The 12,259-nt window shown below is 51.5% G+C and overlaps 1 protein-coding gene across 3 annotated transcripts in view; it reads left to right on the plus strand.

Annotated features, from left to right (window-relative positions):
- NKAIN1 (sodium/potassium transporting ATPase interacting 1) overlaps positions 1-10,681 on the plus strand; it is a 46,041-nt gene extending 35,360 nt beyond the window's left edge. For 2 of the 3 annotated variants that reach the window (XM_052656341.1, XM_052656324.1), the window contains 6 exons: positions 3,601-3,738; positions 5,608-5,688; positions 6,918-7,115; positions 7,456-7,516; positions 8,096-8,226; positions 8,327-10,681. In XM_052656341.1, coding sequence (XP_052512301.1) covers positions 3,601-3,738; positions 5,608-5,688; positions 6,918-7,115; positions 7,456-7,516; positions 8,096-8,208 — 591 coding nt within the window. In that variant the 3' untranslated portion in view covers positions 8,209-8,226; positions 8,327-10,681. The remainder of the gene's footprint in view (positions 1-3,600; positions 3,739-5,607; positions 5,689-6,917; positions 7,116-7,455; positions 7,517-8,095; positions 8,227-8,326) is intronic. The other variant, XM_052656333.1, reaches the window with a different exon arrangement.
- Positions 10,682-12,259: the final 1,578 nt, after the last annotated feature.

Consider the following 12,259-nt stretch of genomic DNA (forward strand, 5'->3'; position numbering starts at 1 on the left):
GGTTGCTGTTGTCTCCACACAACTCCTCTCATCAAAGGAAAAAGGACACTCCAAGGCCAGTTACGATTTACACCCACTGCAGTCCTCAGACTAGTGTTTCTAAGCTGGTGGAACCAGGTTGGGGAGATACGCCTCCTGTTTTTTGTTCTTATCTTTACTTGTTAATTAGCCACATATCAGTGCTGGGGAAGCAGGAGTTCTGGAGTAACAACAGCTTTAGAATTGGGATTATATATAAGATATGGAATGTCAATTAAAATGTTTATTTATTTAAGTTGATCTCTGCACTCACCTTTGGCAGAAGAGGCAGCATCGTTTAGGCCTGGGTTATCACGCTGATCACAATGGTTCGTAACTGTCCGGTTTTCCATCCATCTCCCCACCTAGGCTCTGAGTTCCCAAAGGGCAGGGCCTGCAACATATTCACTTCAGCATCCCAGCGTCAGCACGGGGCCTCACACAGACTAAACGTTCTGTGAATAAATAAATGATGGACCCTGGATGCATGAGGGCATGTCAGATGTCGGAGGGATGAATAAAGGGATGTGGATGGGGTTGTGATGAATGAGTGGGTGAGAGCTGGATGGGAGGCTGCAAGGATGGCTCAGAGTGTCACGAACAGCTAGTGTTCCATATTCAGTGGAAAGAGAGGTCCCTCTGGGCCAAGCAGGAAGTCTTGCTAGGGAAGGAGAAAATTGTGCTATATTTTGAAAAATGAGGAGGACTTGGGTATAGGAAAAAGGAAATGATAGTGGAACCTCAACTGTTATTTCAGCTGCTTGGGGGCAGAAATTGACCCAGAATAAAGAATTGAGCCAAATCCTAGCAGCCTTCAAAGCCCAACTAAGAAGCTTTGACTCAGGTCTTCTATTAATTAACTACCTTATACTAAGTCCAATAGTTTATGTGATGTCTCCATATCCTCACAACTTCCTAGGGGAATTCCTGTCTTCCCCATTTATAATTAAAGAAATAGTCTCAGAGAGGGGAATTAATTTGTCCTGAGTCACACAGCAAACTGCATTTTGAACCTGAGTTGACTGCCTCTCACTCCATCAGTGAGGTCCCTGAGAACACAAGGGTTTTGAGCAAGGGCCAGGGTGGGGGTGGGGGTGATGTCAGGTTTAGGCAGTTGTGTCCAGGCAGGGTGTCTCCCCAGCTACACTAGGAGCCTGGGCAACTCTCTCACAACCTCATTTCTAGGATCCCATGCCAGCTGAGTCTAGAGCACCCATCTGGACCTCAAACCACCAGGGCTCCCCAGGGCCTCACAGAGTCAAGGTAGAAAGGAGAACAGAATTGGGGCAGGAGCTTTGGGTGCAGGCCATTGGATTCAAGACCAGAAGGGCCCTTATATTATTTAGTCTGGCAGCTTCTGTGTATGAAAGAGGAGCCCAAGACCCACAGAGAAGGTAGCCTGCCCAAGTAAACCAGGAGTCAGTGTTAGAACCTCAACCAGAAACCACATGTCTAAACTCCTGAGCCAGTGCCAACCGGGAAAGGTGGCATGTTGGTGCTAAAAGGGACAGAAGGCAGAGAAAGGCAGAATGTCTGCCTGGCTCTGCCACCAACCTGCTGTGTGACCTTGGGCAAGTCATTTCCCCTCTCTGAGCCTCATTGTTGCTTTCCTCTGAGCTAATGATCTCAGCGGTGCCTTTTCTGCTAAGAAGTATCCAATGAGAGATGAACTTGGAAAGCTCTTTGCAGCCTGCAGAGCCCTGGGAGGGGAGTCACCAGCAAGAGGCAGGCCAGTGCCAGGTCAGTGGATGCCAGGGTTGGGCCTCTGCCCAAGCTTTACCATCTGTGTGGTACCATCACCTCCACCTCCTCCTGCCTCCTGGCCAGGAAAAAGCCTTCTGGGATGTTATTTTATTAGGATCATCTCTCCTTACCTAGACAGACTCTCTTCTCTCTCCTTCTATGTAGTCAGGACTCTTGGGTATAAGTGACAGAAATCAGTACAAGAAGGGAGAATTCGTTTAGTTGTGGCTAGATCCTCAGACCCAGAACAAGGTCTCCCAGACCCTCCCCTTGCGTGTTCACTCTTCTTTCCTCACTCTCTGTCCCTTAGCTCTGGCTTCCTCCTCAAGCAGGCTGTCCCCTGCATGGTGGCAAAGACAGTCCCCAGGAGCTCTCAGCTGACCCCACACCCAGCCAGGTATCTCGGTGGACAGGCAGCATCTCTGTCCTGATGCCCCAGCAAATATCCAGGCAACTCTCAGGGGCAGACCGCAGAGTGAGTGCCCAGCCCTGAGCAGATCGCTGTGTGCTGCTTATTTAGTTAGACTTGGGTCCTGAGCCCACTGCAGAAGTTAGTACACATGGACTGAGGGTCTGGGAGGCAGTTTCCAAAACAAAGAGATAGGTTCTGTCCACAGAAGAAGGCATATGGGACAGTGAGTAACCATTGGTATCCTTGGTACCTTTGTTCCTAAGTGTATCAGCTGAAAGGTTGAATCCGGGGCTACTGGAAAGGGACTGTTGATCGAGTCCTATATCAGTTACCTCCTGCTGCATAATAAATCCCTCTAAAATGTAGAGGTGCAAAAACAACCATTTTAGGGAGCTCCCTGGCAGTCCAGTGGTTAGGACTCAGGGCTTTGACTGCCATGGGCCCAGGTTCAACCCCTGATTCGAGGAACTAAGGTCGCACAAGCTGCACAACATGGCTGATAATTTAAAAACAGTAATAAAAAACCAAAAATAAAACAACTGCTTGATTTAGCTCACGATTCTGTGGGTCAGCTGGAGGTCCTTTGGTCTGGTGACATGTCCTTGGTCGGTGGGTGGGTTGGCTAGCATCTGAGTGGTCTAAGATGGTCTCACTCACGTGCTGTCGGCTGGGCTGCCTTGGTTCTTTTCCCCGTGCCCACTTGTCCTCCTGAAAGTGAGCTTGAGCTCTTTCAAAAGTTGTTTTCTGTGTTATCAGTGTAAAAAGTGGGCAAGTTCCAATGCACCAGCGTTTTTCAAGCTTTTTCACCTTCTTCCTCTTTGCTTAAATCTCACTGAATGAAGCAAGTCATGTCACCGAACACAAGCATTAGTATGGGAAGGCACTGCCAAGGAGCACAAGTTAGTGTGGAAGCAGGAGAAAAAGGAAAACAAATCCCTTTCTCTGCAGCCCATGGATCCCCTGGGCCAGGACAACCTCCAGAGAGGGGTCCTTCAAAGAGGAGACTCAGTCCTGCAGGCTTCCCTGGGTCCGCCAGGGCCATGGCTCATCCCCAAACCAGTGCTAGGGGGAGCCAGTCTGAATCCTGACTCCACTGAGACCCACCCCCCAGGGAAGCTGCAGGTACCAGGCGGGGAGGCTTCTTGGCAGGGAGGAAGGTGTTCTGAACCCTGGCTCCCGTCTCCCATTAGCCCACCCCAAAGTGATCGCCAGGGCTCCATCCCTCTCTCATCCTCACCAATTTGTCCTCACCTCCCAGAATCCCCTTGGGTACTACAGGGCTGGGGTGACTTTGAGATGTGTGTACAGTCAGGTCATGGTGCCTCATCACCCTGGTAACTGGTGTCCCCTGCTCCACAAGGTTGAGAAGGAGCCCCCGTCTTCCTCCTTTAGGGGGTGACGTGGCCTCAGCCTGCTCTTTCCCACAGGTGGCTGCGCTGGAGCGGCAGATCTTTGACTTCCTGGGCTACCAGTGGGCTCCGATCCTAGCCAACTTCCTGCACATCATGGCAGTTATCCTGGGCATCTTTGGCACCGTGCAGTACCGCTCCCGGTACCTCATTCTGGTATGGCTCACTCGGCCCCTCCCCAAACCAACCCCCTCTTTCTCATCCCCATCCATTCCCGCCTCATTCTCCAGCCAGAGCTGCCCCCCAACCCCGGGCACCTAGACCCCTGCCTCAGTCTTGGCTCCAGCCTGGCTGGTGATATCCAAATCCCAATGCTTCTTTGCTCAGTGGAGACAAGATTAGTACTTTCCTAAAGAATTTTCTACAGTAAAGTCCAACTATTAACCAGAAGCATCATTGAGTGAGTGCTTCCCATGTGCCAGAGCTTCCCTGATAGCTCAGTTGGTAAAGAATCCACCTGCAATGCAGGAGATCCCGGTTTGATTTCTGGGTTGGGAAGATCCGCTGGAGAAGGGATAGGCTACCCACTCCAGTATTCTGTCCTAGAGAATTCCATGGACAGTCCATGGGGTCGCAAAGAGTCGGCCACGACTGAGTGACTTTCACTTTCATACTTCACCTTCCCATGTGCCAGGCACATCCCAAGAGTTTCACTAGCTTTACTTACCTTTACGACAGCTCTGCGAGGTGTATCTTACTGTCTCCATTTTCCAGATGAGGAAATGAGGCTCAGAAAGGTGACGAGGACTCCTTGAGTCACACAGCTAAGAAGTGGCAGAGTTAGAGCATCGCTGCCAGAGCGAAGGCTCCTGCCGCATCCCCACGCTGCTGCAGGAGGTCCGGGTGAGGGAGGCACTTGGTCTCGTCTGGTTTCTCAAGCTGCTTCAGGAAGGCTTGGCTCTTGTCCCTTGATATTCATCAAGCATGTGGTCCAGAGAGGTTCGTGTGATTCTGAGGCCAGCGCCTCCTGCGCCCAATCCCAGGAGTACATGGTGTCCCTGGCTCCCTCCACCTACTTCCTCTTTCTAAGCCCTGGTCCTTGAAGATCAGACTCCTGTTTTCAGCTGTTCTCATCCTCATCTGCTGCTGTTCCTCAGTGACCCATTCACACACCTCTCTTGAGGGAAAAGGCTCTTTGGTAGGTTTGCTTCATAAATGCCTAGCACCTCAAATACCGATGACGTGTAATTTCATGCCCCTCCCACCCCCAAGCCCACTCACCCTCATTCTAGGGTGAGTTTCCCCACCTCCAGCAGGCTCAGTTCCAGAAGCCAGGTGAACAGGGCCCTTCCAAATCTCTCCCTCATCTGAGAGGACTCTTTTTCTCCAGTCGTCAGGAACGCCCCAGGCACCTCTGTAAACAGCACTGCCTGCCAGGAGGCTGCCACTAGAATCACAGGCGTAGGATTTGGGTGGAAATCATCCAGCTCCTTGGGCTTCCCAGGTGGCTCAATGGTCAAAGAACCCACCTGCTAATGCAGAATATGTAAGAGATATGGGTTTGATCCCTGGGTTGGGAAAATCCCCTGGAGGAGGAAATGGCAACCCACTCCAGTACTCTTGAAAAATCCCATGGAGAGAGTCCATGGGGTCACAAAAGGACACGACTTAGGAACTAAACAACAGCAACCTCGAGCTCCTCTCTAGTTCTTGGCCATGCGTAGGATGCCATCCAGTGTCTGCTGTTCTCTACAGAGTGGATAGGATTAGCTACCAGAGGACTTGGGTTTGCATGCCAGCCCTACCTCTTCCTAGCTGTGTGATCTTGGAAAACGTAAACCTCTTCTCTGAGCCTTAGCTTAGCTTTAAAGAGAAAGACGGTGCTTTCCCTGCAGGGCTCTCGGTGCTTTCCCTGCAGGGCTCTCGTAAGGGAGCCTGGTTGTAAGATGATTTAGAAACTGAGAAGTGCTCTCTGAGTGAGGCATTGTCATAGTTTCCCCTGAAGAGGTCTCTTTAGTCCATTGACCCGCCCCCTTCCCACTCCCCCAGGCCCCGCCCTGACCCCTCCCCCTTTTCTTTCCCCAGTATGCAGCCTGGCTGGTGCTCTGGGTTGGCTGGAATGCATTTATCATCTGCTTCTACTTGGAGGTTGGACAGCTGTCCCAGGTAAGCCTCGGGCCTGGCATTGTCAGAGGACAAAGCCTGGCATCCCCTGCCCCGAGGGCTCCTGTGGTGGGTCTGGGGTGTCATCCCCTAAAGAGAACACTCTCTACACATTGGGGTAATCTGTGCTCCCCCTCCACCCCTACATATTCATTTCTGGCCTCCTCTGTACTTCTCAAAAACAAATGATGAAGCTGAAGGGCAGTCTGAGTGAAGACGGGTTGGGGTTCCAGTTGATCACAGTCTCAGAAGAACCATCAATATGTCATGACCCAGAAAACTTGTCTTAGGCTTCACACATGCTCAGTGCAAAAGAAGTGAAAATGCAACGTGCTTTGTATGGCTTAGACCGTGAAGATTTGAGTCCAGTTCTGATTGATATTTTTCGGATGAGACAGGAACTAGGTAGTGGAGTCTGTTCTGGGAAAACTGAACAGACCATGTCACATGGAGAACTGCTGAAGAAAGTGGGAGTATTTAACCTGGGGAAGAACAAATCCAGAGGGCACAACTCCTAGTTTTAGATGGAAAGGAGGCAAAATACACGAATGAGAGCACTTGGCTTCGTACTGTTGCTAGATTTAAATCCCAGCTCAAACATTTCCTAGCTGTGTGACCCTGGGCAGGTGGCTCACCCTCTCTGAGCATCAGTTTCCTCATCTAGTAAGTGCAGTTAATAGAAACTCCAGTTTCATGTGGTTGTGGAGGGAGATCGCACATCTCAGTGCTTGGCACCTAGTCGGTATGCAGTGAATATTTGTTAATGAACCATATGCGTGAATGGATTGAGAAACACAGATGCACACGTGGGTAAGAACTGATCTAGGTCAGCCCCTTCTCCATTTCAAGAGGAAACCAAGGGCTAAAGAGAGGAGAGGTTTGCCCAGGGTCACACACAGGGAGCAATGTGAAGAGGTTGAGTGAGCTGTGAAGGTCTGTATTGGGGATTTCACTAATAGCTGGAAAGGGGGAACCGGTCACCATTAATATCCTTTCCAGCCCTGAAATTCTGAGGCTCCTGTGGGGCTGTAGCAGCCCGGCATGATCATCTAGCGCCATCTACTGGCCAAATTTAGACTTGCATATACAGACCATACCTCTCACAAAACAAGCCAAGAAGGGAAGCTGTTATAACCCAGGTGTGAAGTAGACATTTATATAAGGTCCCCTGGAACCTGGGAAAGATCTTCACCCTCCCCCCAGCTCAGTATCCTAGGCCCCTCTGCCCCTAGGACCGGGACTTCATCATGACATTCAACACATCCCTGCATCGCTCCTGGTGGATGGAGAACGGGCCAGGCTGCCTCGTGACACCTGTCCTGAACTCCCGCCTGGCCCTGGAGGACCACCATGTCATCTCAGTCACCGGCTGCCTCCTGGACTACCCCTACATTGAAGCACTTAGCAGTGCCCTGCAGATCTTCTTGGCTGTGAGTTTCTGTCCCCCTGCCCATCCCAGCCCTGCCCTTGGCACTAACACATACAAAGTTACATAACCCTCTTTCCTCTTAACAAGCCAGTAAGATATCGCCCAGGTCCAACTGGGGAAACAAAGAGGTAAAATAATCACTTGTTCAAAGTCACACCCAGAACGGAGAACAGAACCAAGTGTGTTAAGTTTAAGGCACAGTCATTAAACTTGGGAAGTTGTTATGGGTTTACCTTCCTCTCAGCACATTTGGCCCCTCCAGCCAGGTGGGCAGGGCCAGGCAGGGGGTGAAGAAAGAGCTTCCCACTCCTCCCTCTCTGATGCACTGTGTCCTCTTCCAGCTGTTCGGCTTCGTGTTCGCCTGCTACGTGAGCAAAGTATTCCTGGAAGAGGAGGACAGCTGTGAGTGCGGAGCCCCTAGGGAAGTGGGGAGCCCACACCGTCAGCACCCTGGACAGGGGCCCCAGCGGGAGGGAGCTCTGGGTCAGTTAAGGGGTCCCTCTTGGGGCTGGGGAAGAAGAGACTGGGCTGGGTGGGGATCTGCATAGCCGGCCCATTATGGATGAGGACCAGACGTCCAGGTGCCCAAGCCAAGGCACTGGTCCACTACCCGCCCCTTAGGCCCCGTCCTGTCCCCTCGGAGGGGTCCACAGCCTCACTCCAGCCAAGCACCACCCATTCCCAGTTCGTCCCACTCCAGCTCCTCGGAAGGTCTCGCCTCCCTGCTCGAGTTCCCCTACTCCCACCCCACAGCCTTCTCCCTTAAACGACAGCCCTCCGCATCGACAAGCCTCCACATCTACGCCCCAGCTCTCCATCTCAGGCCTTGGCCCATCCCTCGGGATGTTACAGCAAAGCTCAACCCCTCAGGCCCTGTACCGGATCTGGTCTCAGATTCCTCCCTTTCAAGACCCAGCCTCGCGTCACCTCGCCTATCCACAGGACCATCTCTCTAACCACGTCCCGTCTCCCCTTCCGCAGTCGATTTCATCGGCGGTTTTGACTCCTACGGATACCAGGCGCCCCAGAAGACGGCGCATTTACAACTGCAGCCTCTGTACACGTGGGTCATGGCGCAGAGCCGAGTCGGGTAGAGGGACCCCGGCATTAGTGTAGGAGAAAGAAGGGGAGGGGGGAGCGGAGAGGGCAGGCGGATCTCTTCGCCTCCCTATTCAGTGGTCCGCTTCCCTAATTGGTTTTTGTTTCTTGCAGGTCTGGGTAGCGTTTGCCCCACGCCCACCCCGGCGGCTAGACTGATCGCCGCTGCCGCGAGCTCTGGCCAAAATGGCAGGCGCGCCCCCTGGCGGCTCCCTGACTGACTGCAGCCTGAGCCGGCTGGTTCTGGGTCTGAAGCCGACTTGGACTTGGTCCTTAGCAGCCTGGACTTGAGGGGTGGGGCGGGGAGACGGGTGGGACGGGGAGAATCGCGGGGTTTGTATTTTTTTTTTAATCTCAGCCTTGACGTGTGCGGGAGACCCCCCCGCCCTTCTCCAGCCTCCCCTTTCTCCCTTCTTCCCCCAGCATCCTGTCCCCTGTCCAGAGGGAAAGGGCAGGAGAGAGACACACACCCCATCTCGCCACATTTATTCACCAGCCCTGGGGAAAGTTCCCCCGAACAATGAAGAAGAGGAGTCTTGGGTTCTAATCTCAGCTCCATCACTAACTCTGTGTGACATCTGGCAAAGCCCTTGTCTTCTCTGGGCCTTAGCTTCTCACCTCAAATAATTAAAATAATCCCTTAGTAAATGGAGCTCTTTCTAGCCTTTTCATTTGACTCTCAATTCTCTGGACTATACTGGGATTTTGCTATAATCCCCATTTTGCAGATATGGAAACTGAGTCCCAGAGATGTAAAGCAATTTGCTTGAGGTCACACAGCTGGGCTTTTGGTGGAGGCAGGTTTGAACACAGTATATCATCTATAGTTTCGGACTCCAAAACCCAGTGTCCGGTTTCTGAATTCCATTTCCAAGCGCCCTTCCAACTTGGACACTCTAGAACCCGTATGACATACACCACTCTCTCATACCACCGCCACCACTCGCCAATGCCTCTCTTAAAGCAATAGACCCGTTCTCTTGTTGGAAATGGGATGGACAGATCCCAGAGCCCTGCATTCAGCCTGACCTACACGGAAGCCTTCCTAGACTTGGCCTCTGCCCACCCTTGGCAAAGCTTTCGAGCGTTCTCTAGCAAAGGGGGGACACAACCCCATTCCCCCACTCCCTCCCAGGTCCCTGAGGCTGCTGCACCCATGACCCCTCACCCCCTCAGCAACTTTGCCAACCTCTAAGGACACCATCCACTTCATCTGATGAAAGACCAGTGGCTCCAGCGTGGAAAAGGGCTCACCCGTGCTGCCCCGTCACCGGTGCCGCAAGATCACCAGCGTTCACGATCGCGTCGGTGTCCAGAAGCAACTCCTAACAACCCCAGAAGTTGTTCCAGAGGGGCAGAATGGGGGCGGGGTGCCCCTGGGGAGAGGGGTCTGGAGGCCAGCACTCTTCCTTAAGAGCAAGTCGACGTAAGGGCTCAGGCTCCTCACCTCCCTCCTCAGACACCTCTGACGACCCTGCATCCCTGGCTGGTGAATCCGAGGGCAGGAGGATCGGGCCTCAGCTTCCAGTTTGTGAAACAGGAGTGGCCCTGGCTTAGGAAGGAGGGTGGGAGGCCCGGGGGAGCCAGGTGGAAGTACAGACGGTGGTACACCTGAGCCCCTCCATGGTGACCGTTCCTTACTCTCCATGCTATGATCTGCCATCCCCTTCTGTCTAAGGCCAAAATGTCCTGAACTCGGACCCCACCCCAATATCTCATGTGCAGGTCTGTGCTGAAGAGCCTACCCTGGGCATTTCTCTGGTCACTACAGGACCTGAGATCAGCCCTGGTCAGCTACAGGTGCAGCTCCAGAGGGTGATGGTTCCCTCCGGCCTGGCTGCTGCTCTGCCCCTGGGCCAGCTCCTGCCTCCAGCCCTCTCTTCTCCCACCCCCAGCTGTCATCTCACCCTGAACCCCTTTTCTACTCAGCAGGTTTAGCCACTGGTGCTTTGAAGCCTTTTGTTTTTATAAGATGGTTTCTTTTTTTCAAGGAGACCAGGTTTTCGTCTCACTGGGACCTTGCAAGGCAGGGAGTGTTGCCCTGGTTTCTGTGCAGGTGGGTTGATTAAAGACGGTGTTTTCTTCTCTCTTCCTGTTCTCCTGCCCATGAGTTAGCAGGGTCTTCTAAGGGAAAAGTCTTTGTATGAAGGGTGGGCAGAGGTTGGGAACCCACGTCATTGTCATGATCAAACATTCCTGGGACACTGGCCTGTGCCTTTGGCTGGTTGTGTGGCTTTGGACAAATGATCCTCCCTGTCTTTCCTGATTCATAAAATGCACAGAGGGGATTAGATCAGTGGTTCCCAAACCTGGCTTCACAATCCCTTGAAGAGCTTTCTATTTTTCTGATTAAGTGCATTTTAAGATTATGCTTTCAAATATCTTTGGCATCTTGGCTCTGCCCTCTTCTGATGATTCAGTTCCTGACTTGGAATAAACTGGCAGACAGTGCTTTAGACACAGATTCTTGCCTCCCAACTGGGACATCCTGGCTCTTTTTCTGACCATACTACAAGAGTCTTTTGAATTTTAAACATTTATTTTTGTGTGTAAATAAGTAATACGTATGTATGATGCAGAATTCGGAGAGTTTCAGGGGGCTATGCACTCTTCACCTGTTTTTCATATATTTCCAAAGATAGTCAATTTTTTAAAAATTATATAAATTTCCCCCCCTTTTCACACAAATGGTAAAATATGTTACTTACTCTTCAACTCTACTTTTTTCAACCTAACTCTTGGAAATCTTCCAGTAACACATGCGGAGCTGTCTCCCATTCTTCCACAGTGATTTGGTAGAACTGAGATTTTTACGATCTCCAGGTGACCTTGCAGTTAGGGCCAAGAACCAGAGGTTCCACATAAGCATGCCAGGTCCACTATGCCAACCTCTGCAGACCACTCCTGGTTGTGGCGTCAGAGGGAAATAAACCAAGGAGTTCATGGTCTAGTGGGGAGCCCATGGAGTGGTCAGGCAGAAGGGTGGATGCTGATAGCAGGTGGTCAATGCTAAGAACAGTTTAGCATGAAAGGCAGTTAGTTAATAGGAGCTAACAGCATGAGCAGAGGTAGGGAAGGAGGAAAGCCCGTGGTGTCTAGGGTAAGAATGGCCAGAGACGAGCGAGCTGGAGGCAGGGTCAGTGGGGAATGTATTAGATTTCTATTGCCGTCATAAATTATCACAACTTTAGTCTCTTAAAGAAATATGCATTTGTTAAAGTTCAGTAGAAGTCCATCATGGGTCTCACTGGGATAAAATTAAGATGTCTAGAGGATTGCACTTCTGGAGGCTCTAGGGGAGAGTCCATGTCCTTGTCTTCTAACTTCTAGAGGCTCCCTGCATTTCTTAGCTCTTGGCCTCCCTTTTCAAAGCCAGTGACATCACAGCTCTCTGATCCTTTTCCCATCATCACATCTCTCTAACCACAGCCAGGAAAGGTTCTCCACTTAGAAGGATCTGTGTCCAGGATACTTTCCTCCTCTCAAAGTCTTTATTCCCATCTACAAAGTCCCTTTAGCCCTCTATCACATTCACAGTTTCCAGAAATTAGAATGGGAACATCTTTCCCGGGGTGGGAGGTCATTATTCCACCTTCCACAGGGAAGGAGTCCTATCCTGCAGCCCTGAATGTCAAACCAGAGTGCATCAGAATGTCAAACCTGGGGTTGGGGGAAGTGTGTGGGGGTAGCTATTGAAGGACTTTCAGCAGAAGCTACTCAGGATTGTCCTTTAGCGAGAACTGGCAGGGCTGGAACAGTGGGTTGGAGGAGGGAAGCAGGAAGCAGTGTTTTGTCTGGGAGAGGTTTAGGGTTCCTCTCTTCTCTGTGTAAACATGTGTTCTTGGAGGTATGTGTGTGACCAGGAGCTCTATGTGTATAAACTTGGGATGGCCCCTGCAGTAGTCACGATCAGCATGAACTGCAGGACTCCGGCATCCCTTGGTCCCTATTCATCACTATAGAAACTAGTTAAGCTGGCCTTCCCACAAAGCCCAGCACAGGGACTTCCCTGGTGGTCCAGTGGTTAAGAATCTGCCTGCCGATGCA

This window comes from Budorcas taxicolor, chromosome 2, assembly GCF_023091745.1.
Source record: "Budorcas taxicolor isolate Tak-1 chromosome 2, Takin1.1, whole genome shotgun sequence".
In the NCBI taxonomy this organism is placed as follows: domain Eukaryota; kingdom Metazoa; phylum Chordata; class Mammalia; order Artiodactyla; family Bovidae; genus Budorcas; species Budorcas taxicolor.